Below are 25,338 nucleotides of genomic sequence, written 5' to 3'. Positions count from 1 at the left end.
GTTGGTGGACCTAACATATCAACTAACACCAAATATTGGTGGTTCTAACATATCAACTAACACCAAATGTTGGTGGATCTAACATATCAACTAACACCAAATGTTGGTGGATCCAACTTATAAACTAGCACCAAATGTTGGTGGATCTAACATATCAACTAACGCCAAATGTTGGTGGATCTAACATATCAACTAACACCAAATGTTGGTGGATCTAACACATCAACTAACACCAAATGTTGGTTGATTTAACATATCAACTAACACCAAATGTACAATGACCTCACCTTTACAGTAACACAATATTCCAAGTAGCTTAGGTAGATAGTAACAAGGTGTTTGTGCGAAATCATATCCTTTGAACTCATTTGAAAATACTCAGGAAAAAAATGATATTTTTTTAAATGAGGGCAGTGCTCCTGTGGGTGGGAGCCCTTCAGTAGCATTAATTTGCTATCTTTTGCATGCAGTCTGAAACGTTTGGATAGGCTCTCCAGGGACTACGGGAATGGGTTGTGTCGTCAGCTTCACCGCTGCAGCGCTTACCCACTTCAATCTGTAGTGCTTTTTCTGCCATCAGAGAGCTGGTGTGTATGTGTGTGTGTCAGTTGGGTAGGGGGCACCAGTTCAAAACCATCTTCAAATATTCGCTTACAACCTATTGTGCTGGACGTGCTGCTTCAAGTGAGACAGGATCAGTGCAGTTTTTTTTCCCTGTCACTCAAAATAAGTGATAATGCACTCACCAGGACATTGTGTGAGTGTGAGGCACATGTGATTTCACCAATCTGGAGCCAGTAGGCTACTACTGTAGCTCAAATGAAGGTCATGATGCACAAGCAGATCACCGATTGTGACAGATTACTATCTCGTACAGTATACCAATGTGCTGTAGGGTAGAAATACGTTATGTGGAATACAACGTAAGATTTCAGACAAAGCACCTCTCTTTTGCCTGAAATTCCATTAATCTAAATTATAAAGTGAGAAGTCATGATTTTCAGTTATGATTCCAGTGGGAATTGCATACTGCTGTACTCTCATAATTTGCTAATAGCGTACCTGAAACCACACAACTTAATAAGTTCAAATAAAAAAACATTTTCTGCAATAATAGACACTGAAATAGGTTTTGCCGGACCACTGGCAGTGAGAAGTCATCCAATTTGGGCCTTTTGTAGCCCTGTTCAGGTATTCTAACTGAAGTAGCCTACTTTCAAGGACCTTTAAAACTGTAGGCCCTCAATATACAAGTACCACTATAACCAAAAGGCAGACATGCTGGGAGAATGTCCATCTCTAGATAGGCTACCTGAAATGCAATCCCCACATGTGCTGTGAAAGACAACCTAGATAATCACATTTTCATTTGACATTATGAAATCTCTTAAGTGTGTGTGTGAAAATGTTCACCTATTTCCTCCAATTAATCGGTTGAGAGTCGTGTTAATATGATTACATAGCATAGGATCGGTCTTGTAGGCTATCCCATATTCAGTCTACTCAGAAAGATGATTGTGCTGAGGCGTGCGCATCTAATTGATTAACAGCGGCGTGCGCATCCAACTGAAGACTTTTTCTTCTTGAACACTCAAACATCCTGTCGTCACTAATTACCACAGCCACAAAGTCATAAACCACATCTATTTATACAATTTATATTCATAACATCTGGATTTTAAACCTAACGACAATGATAACCCTTATGCATAATCCTAACCTTAAATTAAGACCAATAAGACCATTTATTTCATAAATGTTTGCTATAGACAATTTTGACTTTGTGTTTGTAGTAACTAGTGGAAACCCAAACATCCGGATTCCAAAGTCATATGACTAGCCGCCAGCGCAGTGTCATTTAATAGCCTCACAGCTAGCAGCACACTGTAACTTAGCAGGTAACCAGTGAGTTTCGTTAATTTAACCATGGCAACATTGGTGGGAAACAGGACAATGGACATCAACGGACCTGCTGCGGCAAGGACGCACACACAGGCTGTGACCAGAAACTACATCTCACAACCAAGGCTGAGTACGTACCTAGCCAGAACAAATGTTGATTTTTTTTCCATAGCTTGGTAACGTTAGCTAGAAAAAAACGTAGTGTCTGTGAAATATCCAATATAAAACTTGACTGACTATCACTGTAGGCGACATAAGTAAAATGCGAAAAGGAGTGAAATGATTAGCTCGCAAGCTAACTTTAGCTTATGGGCCCAATTGTTAGCATTAGCTCGTTAGCAAACCTGTACAGTACGCGGAGCTGTTTTGCAAAAGTCTAAATCATCTTTGCTTGTATGTTATTCAATTCTGTAATCAGAGTTTAATAATAGTTACATGCATGTGTTTAGAGCTACGTACTCCGTTGGACTAAATATAGCGTTGTGAACATTAGCTAGCTAGTTTAAGCAAGTTCAACTACCGTCAGCTGACTGAATAATCGTGAAACGGTAGCGAAATATATCGTGTCACGCATTCAACGGCTTTAGCTACTTTTTTTTAATACACTGCAGCCTTCGATTTTGCTGCATTTCTTGGAAATTGTAGCTAGCTAATTGTATTGGGTTGTGGACTTGTGGTGTGGAAATTATTTATAGGAAGACATGAATAGTAACAGATGGGTTGATTATCCCACTCATGTGACGAAATCACGTGAGGCTGCAGGAGAGGATGTCTCATACATTAATTTTTCATCGATTAATTCCCTATCCTTGCCATAATTTGCATACATATTTTAAACATGTTTGACTGCCATTGCAAAGAGTAAAACGAATAGCCAGTCGATGCCCCCATTCTAAAATATATATTTAATGGTCTTTCCTAGTGTGCAGTGCATTTCATGTCCCCCTTATTTTGTGTAAAATGTGGATTCTAAAAAGATTCAAATCTAATTTCAGGTGTCCTTTACCTTAACACAAAAATATGGATCTTGAAAGTTAATTTTATGCATTTTATGAACTTTTAGTTGTTTTCATTGGCTGTAAGTGTTTTTTATACACGTCCAAGGATGTTATTCATCAACTTCTACATGAAATAAAAGCCATCAAATAATACATTTAAAATCTCTCATCAAAACATTTTTTCATGAATATTATATTTGTATCCCTGATATCACTTTCCACCCTTTTAGTTTGGATTAATTCTGTATTAATTCTCCTTTTAAGAAAACAGCCCCTTTCCTCAATGACATCACATTCAGGAAGTGTCATTGTTTGTTGAGAAACTGATGCTGTTTGTTTTATGTTTCATGATACTAGTCTGTCTCACTCATACATTTCCACCCTCTTAGGCTAAATTATAGAGAAAATGAATCAAATTCATTATGCCATCTTAATCTCAATCACCCACAGAGCTATGGATAATTTAGGCTCCACATTTCCACCTTGTTAGGTTCCACCATGTTAGGATTATGCAGTGACTGTATGCGATTATGCACCTAACAGGGATTTAACTGCCCGAGTGAGCCAATATGTTTTTCTGAAAGTCAAACATGGCCCTTTTTCTGATAGAATACCAAAAAATGAAAATATATAATTTTTCCCTCCCAGAAGGTCCAAAAGGCACTGGATTATAGGAATGAAATTGGCTCCCAATATGTAGCCTAGCCATCAGCAATTTGGAAAATTTGACTAACGTTAGCATTATCAACGTACTCAGATTAATAATAACAAATTATGACCAGTTTTACCAATTAAACTGGAGCTTGTAATGACTTTTGCTTGTCAGTACAAAATACCTGTCTGCATAGAATTTAGTGTTGCTAAATTTCTAACTAGCTTCCTTAGCTAATAGTCTCTTTTTGCAGCTCAGATTCATACATTTAAAGTAAAAGCAATATATTTAAACACTGATGAAATGGGCCTTTGATGTATTCTTCAGCAGCGGCCAAAATAATGAATACAGGTTTATACGAAAGAGAACATGTAGAGAAATCATATCCCCATGTTATTATTTCAAGGAACAGTTAATAGAGTCACCATCCATCTGTGATATGCCACCATCTCGGAGGCCTTTTAACAGTGGTGTATTGGGAAGAGGGTGCCTTTCAGCCATCTTTTCTTCACCAGGGTGTGAAAATAGGCATGGCCAACATCCAGCTGTGGTTTGGAATCGTCTTTCTCTGATTCCGGCTAAAGGCAGGACTTTAGAACCATATTGTACTCTGAATTCAGCCTCTATCTGCTCTTGGTGACGTGTGGAAAGGACATTAGGCGGCAGGGTAGCCTAGTGGTTAGTGTTGGACTAGTAACCGGAAGGTTGCAAGTTCAAACCCCCGAGCTGACAAGGTACAAATCTGTGGTTCTGCCCCTGAACAGGCAGTTAACCCACTGTTCCTAGGCCATCATTGAAAATAAGAATTTGTTCTTAACTGACTTGCCTGGTTAAATAAAGGTAAAATAAATTAGATATGGGCTTATATTGTATGTTTTGAGTTTGAACATAAAATGGTAGTCCATGGGCCTGCCTGTCAACATAACAAAGGAGTATACATCTATGTACATCTCTGTAAAGGACAAGACGCAGCATAATGAGCAAAACGAGTGACCTAAGCGACTGAGTGTTGTATGATTGTCGGTGCTCGGCGCGCTGGATCCAGTATCTTAGAAACGGCCACCCTCCTGGGCTTTTCACACGCAGCGTCTAGAATTTACGAGAATGGTGCGAGGAACAAAAAACATCCATTCAGCGGCAGTCCTGTGAGTGAAAACAGCTCGTTGATAAGAGGTTGAAGGAGAATGGCAAGAATTTTGCCAGCTAACAGGAGGTCCAAAAACAGACAAATAATGGCGCAGAACGACATCTCGGAGCGCACAAATCCTTGTCACGGAGTGCTATTGCGGCAGATGACCACACCGGGTTCCATCAGTTGAAAACAAGAAGATGCGGCTCCAGTGGGCACGCGATCAGCAACACTGGATAATTGAGGAGTGGACAAACCTTGCCTGGAACATGACAGTGAGTTCAGTTTACTTGAGTGGCATGAGCAGTTCCCAGACCTCAATTCTATAGAGCATCTTTGGGATGAGATGGAACGGGCTGTTAGCAGCATGAATGTACCGGCGTCCAATCTGCAGCAACCGCGTGATGCCATCGTGTCAGCATAGACCTACATCCCTGTGGAACTTTCTGACACTTTGTAGAATGTCACAAAGAATTCAGGCTGTTCTGAAGGCAAAGGGTGGTCTGACCCGGTACTAGATGGGTGTACCTAATAAACTGGCTAATGAGTGTACATGTAGGTTAGTTTATGATGGAAAGCAGCAATTGTTCATGATCCATTTTAAATGGCACTTTCAGGGTGGGAAATGAACACCTTGTGCCATTCTTGTGATGTTGCTATTCATTGTAAATGTTTGTAGGCCTATGTAGCCAAATTGTATCTATGATCGTATGCTGTCCATTTGTATTTTATATGTTCTATTTATATCTGTAAATTAATCAATGTTATCAAGCCACACCCGGCCATGATTACAGACACCTGTGTGTCCTTTGACACTATATAAACTAGTGACCCGCAGTGTTTGTTATACCCTGATGAAGACCGCTTGTCTGCCCAAACGTTGGTCTTTAGGTTATTCAATTATTGCGTGTGGCTCCTTTTCTTTTTAAGGGAAGGGAAACACCTGCCAAATGCAGGTAGATTTTGGCATTGGCAGGTAAGAATGTCCTTTTCACCAGTCACGTTAGCAGGTGGTCAAACAGAATTCGGGAACAGTTAAAACATTTTTTAAAAATCCAAAGCCCAAATGTTCGGTGACCTGAAAGACCTACTAACTGTCCTTGTGCTTCTTGGCTAGTTGCATCGTTTTGTTCACATGCTAGGTTGTTTTTCAATATTAGTTAGAGTTTTCTACAACAGAGATTCCAGTCTCTGAAAGACACTGAAGTGCCACGGAAAAGGCCCTCCCCTTAAAGGGGCAGCTGAACATGTCTCACCTGACTGACTCATATTTTTGTGAGTACATTGTGCTTGATTGACCATGGAACACTCCAAAAACCTTTTATTCATGAACTTTTAGTCATTTCTTAACATTAAAGCACAGAAATAATTTAATTATGCTCATAAATGTACCTATAAGCTTCAAGTAATAGCCCAGGCATTTATTTCCTTAAATCACTGAACAAAAGGTGCTTAGAAGACAGGCTTCCATTTGAGCCAGGTGTCTATTTCCTTAATGCACACACATTTCGCTAATTTTTATAGTTAATTGTTTAATTCCTGCATTCACTACCAGCATTTGAATGTCTTTATTTCCTGCACCGTGTGATCATTTACACACTGTCTTATTTATTTTGTCTTAGTATGCCTCTTAAAAATAAAGCTTTTTTTGCCAGTTACCTAGAGGTTCTCAGTGGCCAATTATTTTTTTTTACCAGTCATTACTGAATTATTTAATATAAACCTTGTAAACATTCATGGTAACCTCGTAAGCAATTCATTTAGACCCAATGTTTATTTAATTAAAACTGGCGTTTATTTGCTGAAATGTGCCGTTGCCTTGCTATTAAAATGGACAGGCAGCTATTTGAGATTCAGTTTAATTTTAAGGTATTTGTGTGCTCCTAAATATCAACTTATGTACTCCTTGTAAAACATTTCAGCATTAGAGCTGTGAACTAATAATAATAAATAACCTGTATCACAGCATTTTGTTGCAGGGCAGGCACTTGATTCCTGATGTTCAGTTGTTTATCTGTTTTTGCTATTGTCTAAATTATATATTTTAGCATATTGGTTAAAAGATTTGGGTCACAAAAATGAAATTGAATTGAGCAATATACAACATTTACTTCTTACTAGTAATATATTTTTTATCTTAGAAACAAGCATGCTCATCCGGTACTTGTGATTTTTGGTGTAATTATGGCAAAAATATTTGGGCTCGTCAAATCTACCAGCCACTCCGATTTTTGATTTTTTTCCCATCTAACAACAGTGGCTGGTGGACTAAAGTTAATGTCCCACCCTGGGCATTTTATGATTATCACAAAGTTTTAGCCTTTGATGGTTTATACATTTCCTCATTGGAATCTTGCCCTGATTGGCTGTTGGGAAATTACTTACCATTTCTTACTACCATTTTTCATCTGTTTTCCACTACCTGAAGCCTGCCTCACCCTTTGTTCATCCTAAACTTGTTTCTTGGAAAATTTGGTCTCGCTTCCCCTAGCCTTGATTAACTAAAATACACCTCTTCAATGTATTTAAGACCACAAAAGAAAGTAGGCAGGGAGGGAGTCTTACTTGAGGAGAGGACTATGATCACGACAACAAACTAGGCCTTAATTTATATTTCTGATCTAAATCAATGACGAACCTTTCTTGAAGATGTATTTAAATAAGTATGTTTCTTGTACCGACAGGTTTTCAGGACATATTTTAAGGTCTTACAACGTACACAATATTCCTGCTATAGAAAATAATTTTCAATATGAGATTTTGACTAAACGTCTTCAGCCTAAAGACTAAAAAGATTCCATGTGCTGGTCCGACACTATATTTAGGTTACAATAATAAGCTCTGATTGATATTTACCTTAGCATAGGAAATACAGGTAACTCACAAAATAAAGGAAACACCAACATGCTTGTCTTAATTGCCAGAACAGCTTCAATGTGCCTTGGCATAGATTTTACAAGTGGGTGGAACTCTATTGGAGGGATGTGACACCATTCTTCCATGAGAAATTCCATAATTTGGTGTTTTGTTGATGGTGGTAGAAAATGCTCTCGCAGGCGCCAGTCCAGAATTGCCCGTAAGTGTTCAACCGGGTTGAGATCTGGTGACTGACACACACTTTTTAAACCCCCTATGCTCCTTTGAGACCCCTCTTTCAAAGTCATGGAGATCTCTTCTTCCAGCCATGGTAGCCAAATAATGGGCAACTGGGCATTTTGCTACATGACCTTTTAAAGAATGATGGGGTGTTAATTGCTTAATTAACTCAGGAACCACACCTGTGTGGAAGAACCTGCTTTCAATATACTTTGTGTCCCTGATTTACTGAAGTGTTTCCTTTATTTTGGCAGTTACCTGTAGATGGTACCTCTCATTGCCTCTTTGTCTATATCTCACTGATGTTCTTCACTGTCCCTCATATATTTACACCTCAAACATGTCCTATCATAGAGCTAGCCAGGTGGTATTTTTCCTTGAGTATCAGAGGAAAGCATGGACTAAAAGCCTCTTAGCAAACTGGAAGAAAATTACTTAATAGAGCGGAGACCATCTGAAAGCTAAGGCGAAGATGCTGCTTTGCGTTATAACCCTATTTCCCTCCCATCCTACTTTTCAAATGTCCCCTCTAATGTAGGCATGCCAGATTGAACCATTTTTCATTCTCATCAAACATCATACTGAACAGCTGCCATTCAATGCGTGCTTATAGTCCAGGCAGCAATTTGAACAGATAATATTTTAGAAAGCAGTTTAGCCTTCTCTCTTATTTTAGTGGTGCATGAGCTGGCACATGTTTTTCATAAGAAGGCGTCCTGTTTTTCTTTAAAACATTTTTTAAACTGGTATGAAAATAGTGACAAACACCATTTTCATGAATAATTTAAGATGGAATGCAATATGTTCAATGCCTACTATCATAGTGATGAGTTGGCATCCTTGCAGTACCATGCGTGCCATAGATCCAACTTTATTGGGAGAGGTTGGTGGGTAGCCTATAACCTGTACTTTCAGAGACTTGGTTCAAAGAAACCATTTCCCTGGGGTAGCTATATGAATGCAACCTAGGCTATAGGATCACAATGTACCAATGCTTTGCGGTAAGTCAGTGAATCAACAGGCGTCTGAGCGAGGCAATGAAAATATTCGATGAAATGGAGGAGAAATAAACAGAGGTGTACAGCAAGTCTTTGACTTTAATTGTATAAAGGTCCTTTGTTGAAATTGACTTGACAAAGGTAATTAACCCAGTGGATGGCTTCCCATTGTTTTAGTTGGACACAGTCAGTGTTATAAAGACATTGCACAAGGCAGACTATTTCTTTGTAATGATGTAGTAGGCTAATGATATAATCATTTTCAATGTACAAAACCTGTCCTAAACCTATTTATTTGAACAATTATATAGTGTTCATTATTTGTCTCTGCAATTATTTAAGCAACTAGCTTGTCAGAGAAATAAATACTTTCTGTGGATGTTTGTCTTGACATGAAAGAAAATGAACATGCCATATTTATTTTTGCATTTGTATGAGGAGAAATCAATCCGAGTTGAGACATTTCCTCAGCTTGGTGTTTTTCACATTTCTTTACATGCCTTCCTTAGACTGTAGTGAACCTTATGGAGAAGTGAGAGGCCAGTTTATTTTCCATGTCAAGAAATCTCCTCTGTTGCTCCATTTGATCACTTCCTCCATGATCAGAATAGTGATTTCCCCTTTTCACATACTGTATGTTGTAAGTGGCTACCCTTTTAAATTACCCAGTGAATTTGTTAGAATTGAAAGTACTATAATCTACTTAGCAAATATTCAGTGCATTTCATGACTGAAATTGAATTGAATTCAACCTTCCTTTGCTCCTGCCGACAATGAGGGACCCAAACTGAGCCATCTCTAGACAGGTTAGGCTACCAAGAGAATGACGAAATGCTTCTCGCCCCTGCAAATGGCTCTAAACTGTTGCTGTGGCATCCTTCTTGTTTCAATCTGTTATAACTGCACCACCTTTGCAGATGGGCTCTGGGGTTAACCAGCTGCCTCTCTGTATAGGTGTCCCCCGTCAGTATGCTCCCCACCAGCAAAACTACCCCACAGATTAGTGTTCCCACCCTGCTAGCCAATTCTCCCCTGGTCCGAGTCTGATTACATGCTTCCCAATCAATGCAGTCAGGTGGGGAGTCCTTTTTCCATATTGGGGCCATCTACCTGCAAGGTTAAAAGCATGCCCATTTGATGGGGTTGTCATCACTACGAGGAGCATTGTTAGAAGAGCTGTATGTTAGAAACAGTGGTGAGTAGGAGGCACTGGCAAATTGGACAGCATCCCCATTTTTTTTGTCAATACCCCTGTAAATAACTTTTATCAATGTAACCTATTCATACTAATTGATACCTGTCTTTTAATCATGTGTATGCTTACCTTTATGATCACTGTTGTAATATTTCAACAGGCATGCATTCCCCCCCCCCCCCCCCCCCCCCCTCTATACATGTGACATTCTATTTGGTTTTAAATTTGGCTTCTCAGAAATGTGACACTTTTTTTATTATTTTATATATATATATATATAATCTGAAAAAATCTATAATCATATATATATATATATATATATATATATATATATATATATATATGAGTTTCTGCCATTTCAACAAATTATTTACAAAGTCCGGAACATACCAATGCTTGTACGCAGGCTTTTATAGCCTTAACAGTGTTTTCAGGAAGCAGGCTGATTAGGCTATTCAATTCCATATTCATCAAAAATAATTCAGCTGTCCTTGTGCCATAGAATATACACTCGTTCAAAAGTTTGGTCACTTAGAAATGTCCTTGTTTTTGAAAGAAAAGCAAAGAAAATTGTCCATTGAAAATAACATCAAATTGATCAGAAATACAGTGTAGACATTGTTAACGTTATAAATGACTATTGTAGCTGGAAACGGCAGATTTTTAATGGAATATCTACATAGGCGTACAGAGGCCCATTATCAGCAACCATCACTCCTGTGTTCCAATGGCACGTTGTGTTAGCTAATCCAAAAGGGTTTTGTAATTGATCATTAGAAAACCCTTTTGCAATTATGTTAGCATAGCTGAACACCGTTGTTTTGATTAAAGAAGCAATAAAATGGGTATTCTTTAGACTAGTATCTGGAGCATCAGCATTTGTGGGTTCGATTACAGGCTCAAAATGTCCAGAAACAAATAACTTTCTTCTGAAACTCGTCAGTCTATTCTTGTTATGAGACATGAAGGTTATTCCATGTGAGAAATTACCAAGAAACTGCAGATCTTGTACAATTCTGTGTAGTACTCCCTTCACAGAACAGCGCAAACTGCCTCTAACCAGAATAGAAAGAGGATTGGGAGGCCCTGGTGCACAAGTGAGCAAGAGGACAAGTACATTAGTGTCTAGTTTGAGAAACCAACACCTCACAAGTCCTCAAATGGCAGCTTCATTAAATAGTACCCGCAAAACACCGGTCTCAACATCAACAGTGAAGAGGCGACTCCGGGATGCTGGTCTTCTAGGCAGAGTTCCTCTGTCCAGTGTCTGTGTTCTTTTGCCCATCTTAATCTTTTCTTTTTATTGGCCAGTCTGAGATGGATTGGATGGAAGGCAGGAATATGGAATATCCTTCATTTCTCAGAACAAGAATAGACAGATGAGTTTCAGAAGAAAGTTATGTTTATGGCCATTTTGAGCCAAATGCTGGTGATCCAGATACTCAACTAGTCTATAGAAGGACCGTTTTATTGCTTCTTTAATCAGGACTGCAGTTTTCAGCTGTGCTAACATAATTGCAAAAGGGTTTTCAAATGATCAATTAGAAAACCCTTTTGGATTAGATAACACAACGTGCCATTGGAGCACTGGAGTGATGGTTGCTGATAATGGGCCTCTGTACGCTTATGTAGGTATTCCATTAAACATCATCTGTTTCCAGCTACAATAGTCATTTACAACATGTTAACAATGTCTATACTGTATTTATGATCAATTTGATGTTATTTTAACGGACCAAAAATTTGCTTTTCTTTCAACAAGGACATTTCTAAGAGACCCAACTTTTGAACGATAGTGTTTTTTTTTAATAAATTGGTTTCCATTTGTGATCTCTCTTACACTGGTTTTTAGAAGCAATTGAGATTTTATCTGAAGGTTGCTTTAATTCCGTTTGGCATTGCCGTCTTTTTTTTTTTCACTGTTGTAGAAATAGTCTTATTTTCTACCACCAGCCTGAAGGTTTGAATTGTTAAACAATTAGCACCATTAAAAACAGTTAGCCTAATGAGGATAGTTAAGGTATTTTGACATCGGTATGTTAATGCCCGTCTACTAATCTTTGGAACTGTCATATTTGAACACCGCCATCATGATCCTTGTATGACTTATTCACCCCTACTATCCAGAGAACCAGCAGTATTCTGTTCTACCTGATAACTAATTGTATCCACCTGGTGCCCCAGGTTTAAAGTAGCTGTTTCCAGATTTCTATGAAATATGATCTATAATGAATTACTATCGTTTTCCTTCTGAATGTATTTTTATCAAGTACAGTTGAAGTGATAAGTGTACATATACCTTAGCCAAACACAGTTATACTCAGTATTTCACAATTCCTGACATTTAATCCTAGTAAAAATTCCCTGTTTTAGGTCAGTTAGGATCACCACTTTATTTTAATAATGTGAAATGTCAGAATAATAGTAGAGAGTGATTTATTTCAGCTTTTATTTCTTTCATCACATTCCCAGTGGGTGAGAGGTTTACATACCCTCAATTCGTATTTGGTAGCATTGCCTTTAAATGGTTTAACTTGGGTCAAACGTTTCGGGTAAACTTCCACAAGCTTCCCACAGTAAGTTGGTGAATTTTGGCCCATTCCTTCTGACAGAGCTGGTGTAACTGAGTCAGGTTTGTAGACCTCCTTGTTCGCACACGCTTTTTCAGTTCTGACCACACATTTCTATGTGATTGAGGTCAGGGATTTGTGATGGCCACTCCAATACATTGACTTTGTTTTCCTTAAGCCATTTTGCCACAACTTTGGAAGTATGCTTGGGGTCATTGTCCATTTGGAAGACCCATTTGCGACCAAGCTTTAACTTCCTGACTGATGTCTTGATGTTTCTTCAATATATCCACAATTTTCCTGCCTCATGATGCCATCTATTATGTGAAGTGCACCAGTCCCTCCTGCAGCAAAGCACCCCCACAACATGATGCTGCCACCCCTGTGCTTCACGGTTGGGATGATGTTCTTCGGCTTGCAAGCCTCCCCCTTTTTCCTCCAAACATTATGATAGTCATTATGGCCAAACAGTTCTATTTTTGTTTCATCAGACCAGAGGACATTTCTCCAAAAAGTACGATCTTTGTCTCCATGTGCAGTTGCAAACCGTAGTCTGGCCTTTTTATGGCGGTTTTGAAGCAGTGGCTTCTTCCTTGCTGAGCAGCCTTTCAGGTTATGTCTATAGGACTAGTTTTACTGTGGATATAGATACTTTTGTACCTGTTTCCTCCAGCATTGTCACAAGGTCCTTTGCTGCTGTTCTGGGATTGGTTTGCACGTTTCCCACGAAAGTACGTTCCTCTCTAGGAGACAGACCGTGTCTCCTTCCTGAGCGGTTTGACGGCTGCGTGGTCCCATGGTGTTTATACATGCGTACTATTGTTTGTACAGATGAATGTGGTACTTTCAGGCAGTTTTGAAACTGCTCCCAAGGATGAACCAGACTTGTGGAGGTCTACAATTGTTTTCTGAGGTCTTTGCTGATTTCTTTAGATGTTCCCATAATGTTACGCAATGATACACTGAGTTTGAAGGTAGGCCTTGAAATACATCCAAAGGAACACCTCCAATTGACCCAAGTGATGTCAATTAGCATATCAGAAGCTTCTAAAGCCATGACATCATTTTCTGGAATTTTCCAAGCTGTTTAAAGGCACAGTCAAATTAGTGTATGTAAACTTCTGACCCACTGGAATTGTGATGCAGTGAATTATAAGTGAAATAATCTGTCTGTAAACAATTGTTGGAATAATGACTTGTGTCATGCACAAAGTAGATGTCCTAACCGACTTGCCAAAACTATAGTTTGTTAACAAGAAATTTGTGGAGTGGTTGAAAACAGGTTGGAGTCACTAAAACTTAAGTGTATGTAAACTTCTGACTTCAACTGTGTTAAAAATCAGATATTCTGTATTTTTTGAATGGTGTGGGCGTACCCAACAACAAAATGGTGTGGGCATAGCTGTCAATAAATAATATTAATGACAAGTAAATAGCTGGTTTGCTAGCTCAGCCAATGAAACATCCTGGCCAAAAACATAACGTCATCCTCTGAGGAAATGGCAAGGATTATTGCAATGGTCTGTTTGAGATATTCTTTTTAAACATACAAAAAAAAAAATGCTTTGGCCACATGCAAGAATAGAACGAGTCAATAACATTATTTGGATATGAGTTAGCAGATTATGAGTTTTTTTAAAAGTGAGATTTTCACTGGACAGTTACTTAAGCAATAAGGCATGAGAACTCAGGGACTATCGGTGGATAACTCTGGGCTGTTCTTAGGCCCAAGGTAGGAGTTATCATACGATAATCCCGGGGTCGAGGGCTTTTATAAAATGGTTGCCAACGTGTATTTAAAAAAAAAAAAGAATACCATTTAAAAAAATATATAATTTCATTCCACCAGATGTAGTCTAGGCAAAAGACAATTAGTTCTGAAGTTGCAAACCAAACAGGCTGGTATTTTAATTATATTTTCAAGTTTTGACTCAGTCGTTCATTCTATTCATTCCACGTTGCTATGCTAAACAAATCATTGGCATGTAACTAGCTAGCAGAGGTTCAATGATGACTAGAGACAACTTCAATAAATCAATATTTTATAAATAATGTCTAAATGGTCAACAATGAGCTGATTGTCGACTAAATAATATAGTTCTGGAGGATAACTAGGCTAACATAACTTCACCTTTGTCAGCCAACTTCACCTTTGTCAGCCAACTTCACCTTTGTCAGCCAACTAAACCTAACACACTCACATCAAGCAGCTGAAAAAACAGCAAAGTGTGCTTTTTAGTTTGTTTTACCTTTTGTTTCTATTACCAATTCTTCGCATTTATCCATTATAATGATCCTGGATAGCATCCATAAAAGGAACATCCCTACCCTAAACCTTTACCCAGGGCTTGTGTTAATGCAGAAATATGCAAAAAAGAAAAGAGAACGCATAAACGCACATCTAAAATGCTTCTTATTGTAATTTCTGCTAGCCTCAGACTAATTTTGTGCTTGAGTTGCACTTCTCCTCCACTCGGATCAGAATTCACAAAGGGTCTATCTATCAGCAGACAGCGCTGTGACTGATGTGTATCTGCTTTTATCTGGTTATATGCATGATTAACTTCATGCAAAACATTAGGAAATGTAGCTGGCTACATTCTTTCTATGAAAAACATTACAAATATGATCACCATCGTTTTTGTAAATAAGACCTTGCTTTTTAATTGTAAGCACTAATGTATGTGTGTGTGTGTGTGTGTGTGTATGTATGTATATAATTATTTAAGGGGAACTATAGATACACGCCCATGATCACTCTATTGAAGCAAAAAACAAGACTGACTTTCAATATACATTCAGGTGAAAGGGTTTAAAATGCAGATTTCTGAACTGTAATGCAACCCTTGCCTTACTTACCTAACCCTTACTCAGCCCTAACACTAATCGTTTTAAATTTCAACTTCAATGGGGTGACGTCAGAGTTGGGACATCCCATGGAACCAGTTTAGACTTATTTTTTTGGGGTGGAGTGGGTTTGTTGGCTAGTTGGATGTTTTAGTATGTGGAGGTTCCCTGGTTTCAGGCTTGGGCCAATTAGCATTCCCATCTCCTGGCAGCCTGTGAGAAGCCCCCTGTCCATGCTTGTGGTCGGGTAGAATGTGTGATTGTGAGCCGCACATCACTGTTACCACTGCTTTGTACCATTTATTCAGCATTCAAATGATGATGCACCCCATCTCCATCCCAGCACCCCCCAGATCCCCCTCTTTCAGCAGGGAAATTGAATTGTGTTGGAATGCTCTGTGCCTCTTTTCTCTGGTACTTGAATGGGCCCTTTAGTATTTCACACCAAGGTGTTCTTCAGGGTGCGAGGTCAGGCTACCAAAACAGCTTCTAGTGGCGGATTAGGACCAATTAACATCTTTGTACACAAAGGGCTCTGGCAGCTGAACAGGCCAGAGGGTGACCCACACTGCCGTTGCATGCCAAGCCAGGGGGCCGCTGCACTTGAGCTCAAGTAGCAAAAGAGAGGTGGAGAAAGTTTTTCAAACCTAATGGGAAATGTTGCTACTTCACACCATATGAATGTATAGCCCATTGATTAATCGTTATCTTGTGTAATAAGTGGCCTACTATATATATATTTTTTTGTAGTGTGCAACTGTCCCAGAGGATGCCTTTGAATTGTTTTTCATTATTATAAGTTCTGGTGGGCCTTGTCTAAACCATAATTGCAACAATGTGTTTTATTTGTTTTGTTGGAAGGACTTTTTAGGGGGTATTTTAGGAGGGCACCAGCCAGCAGATGCTGCAAGAATCATTTTCTTTCTCACAATAAATGTGTAGATGAAGTCTCTGCAAATAGGCCCATCTTGAAATTGCCCTTACGTTCCCATTTGTTTTCATATATTTTCCATTAGAGCTTTGTGGACTTGTGAAAAGATTTGAAGAGGTTCATGTACAATTATACAGCTGCAATTTTCTTGCATCATAATTATAACCCTTCAGTAAATAGCCATATGAATCTCCTTTTTAGACATATGGACAATTTGTAGGGTAAGTGTAGCTATTAACGCCATAATGGGTCTAAACACGACCAGCCAATGTACATTCTGCAATTTGTCTGAGGGGGAAAAAGGGGTGAAAAAAAAATGTACTGAAGGGGATATCCAAGATTTGTTTGAGGCGAAAGCATAATCCTGTCAGTCATGAGGTTAATCTTTTATTTAGTGCAGCCATGATTGCAAAGACTGAGCTTGTGGGCCAATAGAAGTGACATATTTTTGCTGGCCTGCACTACACACATTGTTGGGATATTTGCAGTGCTTCTGCATATTTCTGCATTCATATTATTGTATTTTTAGTTTTGGGAACCATTTTGAGTGGAAACTAGAGGGCTTTAGGCTATGAAAAAGAGTCCTCAGAGAAGAAGTTGAATTTTGCCAGATTTTAGATGCGAGATCAAAAGGTTTAAGTGTAAGGTTTTTCATTTGAGGATATGCCTAAATCATGATTATCGCCACCGCATGCTTATATTTAATTCATATAGGCCTACTTGCAGATTTAGCAGTGACACGTTATGAAATAGAGAGAACCAGGATTCATAGCTAATTAGGGGATCATTTCATTAAGTGTTGAGGCAATCGTGGGCTAGCACTGAGGCTTAGCACAGTGTTAATTAATGCTAGATGACTCATTAGCCTACATCCAAGGCCGGTGCCATAGGGTAGAGGGAGGCAAAACAGGGACTCAATCAGTGACTTTGTAATTGCCTTTTTTATGGGTAGGCTCTGTCTCTAGCTATCTGGTTCAGATGAGGTGCTGCAGAATTGTGTTGTGGATTTTAGAATCTTAAATAGTCTATTTTCGACTCTGCAAATGTCTTTATTCCTAGTGCAGGGGGTTGATAGTCAGAGCAGAGGCAGTTTATTTGGAGAATGAAGGGCAACTAACACCCCTCTGTTGTGGTGGTTGTTTTTATCACACTTGAGCGCGCCATCTGTCTCTCACACTCTTTCTCGCCCCCCTCTCTCTTACGCTGGGTAATAGGGGTTGAAATGCAGGTGTGTGCGTGTGTGTGTGAGAAATGGCTATAGCGCATTGACAGGTTATTTGTTGGCCGCTGCCTAATTAGTGGCATAGTGGATGCACCCCGCCAGGCTTTAGTGCTCAGTGTTAGAACCAGTCTGCTCTAATTTCCTTGTAGCTTTGATATTGGCCAAGAGATTGACGGTCCACACAAAAAAAGAAATGAGGGCATGATGGAAGACCTGGTGGAAACAATGCCCCCCCCCCCATATGGCCTTCTCCTCGCCTTCACATGCTACAGATGTGCGAGGAGAAGCAGGCGGAGGCGAACGTTTTTACATACACTGACAAATTGGCTCCAATGTCAGCAGAGCTAATGTTTTCCCAAAGAAAGTAAGAGGACAAAGTTTGGACCACATTCATGCTCTTCTGTTTGTCTCTACTTGGGCCTTTTAATGACAGCCTCCAGGCCCGCCTCCACCTATTCATCCACCTGTATATTTCCCATGACACTGACAGCTTGGGCTCCTCAATACAAAATGTGGTTAGTTTGGTTAGTTAACCCTATCAGTCCCGAGACCCCAGCAAAAATGCATGTCCAGCCCTTATATTGAGCCTCACAATGAAGTGTTTTACCATTTTATTTTCAGAGCAACAAGTAGAACACAAACCAATTTGACATAAATAGGTGCATTCATGAGTTTTATTGACAACTGTCAATAATAATAATAATAATAATAATAATAATAATAATAATAATAATAATAATAATAATAATAATAATAATAATAATGTCAGCTAAAGCCTTAATTAAATGTATATGAATGCTGTAGGTACAGAAAGTCTTTGCTCAGTGGGATAACCAACTAGTCAGTGACAACTGTTTGGAGTTTGACCACAACTGTTCGTTTATTACAGTAATACAGACACTATGCCCTAGGATTTCCTATTGTCTTCTAAGTAGAAGAACCGCTTACCTTCTAACCAGTCTTGTGTCGCTTGTAACTGTCATATATGTGCGTGTTCGTGAGGGTGTCAACTTTTTAATAGTTTGTAGCTCAAACCATTCGGACTCAACAGACAATTTAGTAAAAAGGCCGGGATCCACCCTTGTCTCATAAACTTCACTCTAGCTCAGCCCCCGTTAATCACGTTGACTAATGGTTGGTATCTACGGATGCAGATGAACACGCAATGTTTAAAAGTGGTTAGAAGTCCAAAATGCACAGGCATTACGGTGAGACTCATTGGGTTTAAAGTCCCAGTTCAGATTTAAAGATCCACCAAAACATTTTGTTTGTTTTCTTGAGTTTTTGAACCTCTAGTAACTCCCGATCCCGGGTGCGGGAGCGTAATCATCGACTGACACTAATTAGCATAACGCAACGGACATAAATATTCCTAGAAAATATTCCTATTCATGAAAATCACAAGTGAAATATATTGAGACACAGCTTAGCCTTTTGTTAATCACCCTGTCATCTCAGATTTTCAAAATATGCTTTACAGCCAAAGCTAGACAAGCATTTGTGTAAGTTTATCGATAGACTAGCATAGCATTTTGTCCAGCTAGCAGCAGGTAACTTGGTCACGGGAAATCAGAAAAGCAATCAAATTAAATCGTTTACCTTTGATGAGCTTCGGATGTTTTCACTCACGAGACTCCCAGTTAGATAGCCAATGTTCCTTTTTTCCAAAAATATTATTTTTGTATGCGAAATAGCTCCGTTTCTTCTTCACGTTTGGCTGAGAAATCGCCCGGAAATTGCAGTCACAAACGCTGAAAAATATTCCAAATTAGCTCCATAATATCGACAGAAACATGGCAAACGTTGTTTATAATCAATCCTCAAGGTGTCTTTCAAATATCTATGCGATAATATATCCACCGGGACAATTGGTTTTTCAGTAGGACCGATTGGAATAATGGCTACCTCCTGTATTTTACGCGAGAATCACTCTGGGAGCCATCAGGTGACCAGTTGCGCAATGTAGCTGCTTATGGGTATTCTTCAACATAAATGCGTAAAACTACGTCACAATGCTGTAGACACTTTGGGGAATACGGAGAAAAAGTAATCTGGTTGATAGCCCATTCACTGCTCAATAGGGACGCATTGGAACGCAGAGCTTTCAAAATATGAGTCACTTCCGGATTGGATTTTTCTCAGGCTTTCGCCTGCAATATCAGTTCAGTTATACTCAGACAATATTTTTTTACAGTTTTGGAAACTTTAGAGTGTTTTCTATCCTAAGCTGTCAATTATATGCGTATTCTAGCATCTTGTCCTGACAAAATATCCTGTTTACTACAGGAACGTTATTTTTCCAAAAATGAAAATACTGCCCCCTAGTCACAAAAGGATAAAACATGCTTGATTGCCTAGTTTGCCTTGTTTTGTGATAATTTTGATGGGGTGTGCGTTTTGGTATTTTGGAAGCAGGAAATGGGCCCATGCACCCATGCTGTAGTAGGAAGTCGGGTTGGGAGGGCTTTGAGCACTGTGGTTGTGTAGAGCTCCTGGCCCTTAGGGGCCACATCCCTCCCTGAGGCGGTTAGTGTTCTAATATGTGTATTTATTGGGGTTTAGGGTGCTGAATCCTTGATCTACCTAAAGCTGATTTTTTTGGGGGGGGAGATGGGTGGAAGTAATTTTAAGGAATTAATAATTAGGCTAATTGCACAGACAAAAGATGGTTGGAGCCAAAAATCCTAACAAGTTTGCAAAAGTGGAGAGACTGGGGTGAATGTGAGTACAGAGAATGAATTAATGAATGGATTGTGCTACGTTGTAGTTCTACGAAATTCACTAATTCCCATAACAATCACCTTTGCATGCCTGTCCTATTGTTTAAGAAATTGTAGACTTTGGTCTAGGTAAATACAATTTTACCCTTGTGTTCAAAGTGCCTATATTTCATGTATTTTCCTTTCCATTTGCCTGGCCTTGACATTTGGCCATGAAATGCATGAAAGCCATTTAAACCCCTTTACGAAAGGTCACTTTGTAATTACTAACATAGGTATCCTTAAAAAACACTAGCCTACTTGTTACCATATGATTGTTGGCTTTCATGCAAAAAAAAGCCATGCCCCTTTCTTAACCTCTGTCACTATTGCTTTTAACATTTTTGGTTCAAAGGTGTGGCATCTCTTGTCTAACATTAAGCCCACTCTTGGGTCTGGTGGACATGTTTTTCCCCCCCTATACTGAAGGTCATGGTTTTGATCTACTTGCAAGCAAAACCATTTTGCCTATATAGCTAGGTTTCCATCCAATTAGAGACAGATTTTCATGTGAATATTCAAAATCTGAATTAAGAAAATATTACATTTTCCCACCAGTGGTGTGTTTCCACCAAACTGATTTGTTGCGGTTAAAAATCAGTGCGTGATAACAGCGCACACACAATGTACTTTTTCACTGAAGTTTTCTTGTACCCAATCAAAGTTCAATGCGTTTCCACTGCATTTTCAACTCTACCTGATTTAGTTTAGTCACAAACTGTTGCGTTAAATAGCAAATGTACCTACTCTGGCATGTGCTCTGGCCATCGGCTTGCAGATGCTGTGCTGGAAGGCTAGTCTACATGAGATTGTTATGCATAAGAGCGAGAATATTTCTCAAACGACAGTCAAGCATCGACCATGTCACCAGAATAAGACCTTGACATTTATTTGATTGGTGCATCAAGCTCATCACTGTCCACTTTCACGCTGTGAAGTTCATTATAATTGATTTCATCTGTAGCCTATTAAACTGCATGATTTCCCCAGTGGGTGGACCACACACCATATCAACGTGACTTCAAGTTTACTTCGATGTGATGGTTATTATATCAATATTTGCGCATAAAGGAGTTTCAACTGACATTTCTCGCATAATCAAATTTTACACACAGAAAGATCCCACCATGTCAAACAAACAAATGATCTGTCTGCATATAAAGTTGTACCGAAACTTCCTGTTTCCATCACAGCTGTCGTGATTTTTAAAAATGTTATATCTCCATACGGTACGACTTGCATAAAAACTGTGGATTAAAACGGGGTTCGCGATGCAAAACAAATGGACTGTTCTTCTCTATTTCAGCTTATTCTACTGTGTCTGGAGTGAATGGGCCCCTGGTGATTCTGGATAATGTGAAGGTGACTGAGGAAGTAACATTACTTCTCTATTAATCTCTCGTGGACAGACGCACCTAACATACCTGGTAACGTCTGTCAACAGGCTGTGGCATGTGACTGATAATGAGGAACTGTGTTCCGGTATGCAGATTGTTCGTCACTGATCATTTGGACTAATCACGATATCTCAATGCTCGCATCATTTGAATTTCGGAAGGGGAGGGGACATTTGGCCCATAGACTTGCCTGAAACTTGCAGAGAGTTTCCGCAAATTGCGTTTATCTTCCCTTTAACGTCGCCACCCCCCCCAGAACTTAATCGAGCATCTGATGCAATTATGCCAGATTTTTGGGGTGGGTTTCTGAGATTACTGCTCTATAATAATTTGTGTTCTGGCTTGTGTATTGATATTCTTATTCTCTGCAGGGATAGCCTTTTATGGCTGTGTATGTTTCCTGTTTTGAAAGACCGTAAGAAACATGTTTGTTAAATGATGTTTTTCCATCTTATGTGGCAGTTTCCCAGGTATGCTGAGATTGTACATCTGACTTTACCTGATGGCACCAGGAGGAGTGGCCAGGTGCTGGAGGTGATTGGCACCAAGGCTGTCGTACAGGTGAGCCCCAACCCGCACACACACAAACGCGCGTACCCACCACAAACAACTGAAAGTTCCTGTTTTAATGTCGTTTTCAGGTGTTTGAGGGGACATCTGGTATTGATGCCAAGAAGACGGCCTGTGAGTTCACCGGTGACATCCTGCGCACACCTGTGTCTGAGGACATGCTGGGTAAGATGAGCCCTCCAACAAGCTGAGTGGCATCCTGTGGGTGCTAGGCAGGAGAAAGCATGAAATCCACTACTGATTAAGACTTAATTAGGCTGCTCTACGTTTGTTTTCATCAATCTGTATAACTGTTTCCTCCTCCTCCTTTTTCACACAAAGAAGAACATACCCTGTAAGCTTTACTCTCTTAGTGTGCTTAATACAATTGTTCTGCTCCATTTTTACCTCACCTCTGTTAATTCCTCAATTTGAGTCCTGCATTGAGTCTTCCCCACACGTGACTTAGGGGAACAAAAACATTGAAGAAAATCTAAGGCTTGTATGACCTTTTGTAAATATCAAACCACATCATTGGGACTCAAGGTCAGGTGTATTTGAATAGTAGAGCGAACCATTTTTTGCTAGAGTATTCTGAGTAATGTTAGATACAGTATCTCCACTATTGGCTGACACCTGAAATAACTACTCATATTTATTAAGGAATTAGAGGCAGAGAGAATTATGTTGATGGCAATCCATGTACTATGAAATGAAACCAATAGAGAATGTCTTATGCTTTTTTTATTTCAGGACGTGTTTTCAATGGCTCAGGCAAGCCCATTGACCGTGGCCCCACTGTGCTGGCTGAAGACTACCTGGATATCATGGGTAGGACGGAGCTATAGTTCACTTCATTCACCAAGTGAAAAATATTCCTTGATAACATTGTCTGTGGTGAAATTAAATTGACCCTGACATGATTAAAAAAAAATAGAACCATGGTACCTTGACGATAATCATAATATACTGAGCTCACAACGGATAAGCTTCCATCTCTACTCTGCTAGTGGACCTAGATGAAGCTATATTTTAGCTTGTATAGTGTGATTTCAGTCTTTAGTTGTATCGCACTGCCACAAGGCCAAACTCTGTCTCTTCTATTGACTGTTGATCCCATCCCGAGTCCCTTTTCACGTGTAGGGTGCCATCGTGTAGGCATGGCATCCCAATGAATAGATGACCTGAAGAGGGTCATGAGTCTGCCATCTTAAAGGCAACAATGTGTTTGACCCTGACTTCCGTTCTGACCTGTTTGTTCCATCTTCTGACCATGTATTGATGTAGGAAATCCCCAAAAGGTTTCACATCTCCCACAAGTGTACTTCTTTCATTTTATTTTCTAAACCCTAGTTTACTTGTGTGCAGCTACACATAGTTTAAATAGCTGAATTGAAACTATTATGAGGCCAACTCTACCATTTTATATCTATTACAGTGCCCTCCACTAGTATTGGCACCCGTGGTTGGATCTTCCAACAGGACAATGAGCCAAAGCACACCTCAAAATCAAAACACAAAAATGGTTCACTGACCACAGAATCAAGGTTTTGCCATGGCCATCCCAGTCCTTTGACCTAAACCCCATAGAAACCCTGTGGGATGAGTTGAAGAGGAGAGCACATATTCTTGGGTCTTTCCGATAGTGATGGATGACTATGGGAACTTGGCCTGTGTGTCATCGCATATTTATACCCCAGTGAAACAGGAAGTCATGGCTTACCACTTAAGTGTTCCTAATCACTAAGGTGAACTTAAATGTAAAATAGGAATGGGAATATACTGCAGTTAGATTTTACTCATAAGAATTTCTTGGGTGTGCCAATAGTGGCACACATTTTGGAGAAAAATATTTTTTACATGTATTTATTTCAATAATTTTACTTCAATTAAATGTTCGATTTTTGTGAATATTTTGAGTGAAAGACCAGGAAGATAAACAGCAAAGGCATTTTTCAAAGCCCGTTTCGCTCATAATTATCAAGGGTGCCAATATTAATGGAGGGCACTGTATATTACTTCTACCTGGCCAATACCTGGGATGGAAGTGGCTTACCCTCTGGTTTGTGTTTCTGAAACTCTGCTTGTGACCTCTCCCCTGTTCCAGGCCAACCCATCAACCCTCAGTGCCGTATCTACCCTGAGGAGATGATCCAGACTGGTATTTCTGCCATCGATGGGATGAACAGCATTGCTCGAGGTCAGAAGATCCCCATCTTTTCTGCCGCTGGCCTCCCCCACAACGAGGTACGATGGAGACGCTAACTCTGACAAGGCTAGGCCACACAAACAAATAGGCTATATGTGCCTTAAGCTTGCCATTTTATAACCTCATTCAATAGCATGGGAGAGGACTTTCAAACACTAACTGAACAATGTGATCTGTAACATGAGGCAGTTTATTCTGTTGGACACCTCAGCAATTTGCATTATCGCAGCCAGGGGATTCTAATTTAGTGTAATCCGTTTTGGTTTGTGGTAATCTATTCTTCTGTGCTTTATTTTTTCTGTCAAACACCCTGTGTGGAGTGTGCCCGCACTTAAGTGTGCAAGTGAATGCATGCATGTATGTGTGCGCGTGTGTTTAAATGATTAGTGCTAATGGGCTGAGAAGATTTTATTGTTTTGGCCCTGTGGTGCAGGAACTGGCAGAAACGGCGAAGTGGGTCAGGAGGACATCTCAGAAATCCACTTTGACATTTTACTGCCTGTGGAGGGCATTTTCTTATTTCACACAGAGCCTTGCCTCACCCTGTCTCCATCTCCACACACAGGACTCCAGAATGCCAAACACATTTAATAATTTTACTGCCTACATATTGGACTACTTGGAGTCAATTGAGAGCATAGGTCTTGTGTCCTGTGTGGCTCAGCTGGTAGAGCATGGTGCTTGCAGTGCCAAGAGGTGTAGGTTTGATTCCTGCTGAGGCCACTCATACATACTGCCCCCTGCACTGCTTAATGGCATACATGTCGTTTTCTCACAATCATGTGCCTGTCACATTTGATAGTCTGTGTATCAGACACACTGTTAACTAGATGTTTGTTCTCCATTTCATTTTAGGCTTATATTATTAACAGCTTATTTAGGCA

At 39.6% G+C, this 25,338-nt stretch overlaps 1 protein-coding gene across 1 annotated transcript in view; it reads left to right on the top strand.

Moving 5' to 3' along the window:
• The first annotated feature begins 1,947 nt into the window (after positions 1–1,947).
• atp6v1b2a (ATPase H+ transporting V1 subunit B2a) overlaps positions 1,948–25,338 on the top strand; it is a 44,224-nt gene continuing 20,833 nt past the window's right edge. Inside the window, exons 1-6 of the mRNA XM_021609923.3 lie at positions 1,948–2,032; positions 21,606–21,661; positions 22,159–22,257; positions 22,338–22,431; positions 22,999–23,076; positions 24,353–24,492. Of these exons, the coding sequence (XP_021465598.2) occupies positions 1,954–2,032; positions 21,606–21,661; positions 22,159–22,257; positions 22,338–22,431; positions 22,999–23,076; positions 24,353–24,492 (546 nt within the window). The 5' untranslated portion in view covers positions 1,948–1,953. The remainder of the gene's footprint in view (positions 2,033–21,605; positions 21,662–22,158; positions 22,258–22,337; positions 22,432–22,998; positions 23,077–24,352; positions 24,493–25,338) is intronic.

The sequence above is a fragment of the Oncorhynchus mykiss genome, chromosome 1 (genome assembly GCF_057628025.1).
Source record: "Oncorhynchus mykiss isolate SJ-2025 chromosome 1, ASM5762802v1, whole genome shotgun sequence".
In the NCBI taxonomy this organism is placed as follows: domain Eukaryota; kingdom Metazoa; phylum Chordata; class Actinopteri; order Salmoniformes; family Salmonidae; genus Oncorhynchus; species Oncorhynchus mykiss.
This window is presented reverse-complemented; position numbering and strand designations above follow the sequence as displayed.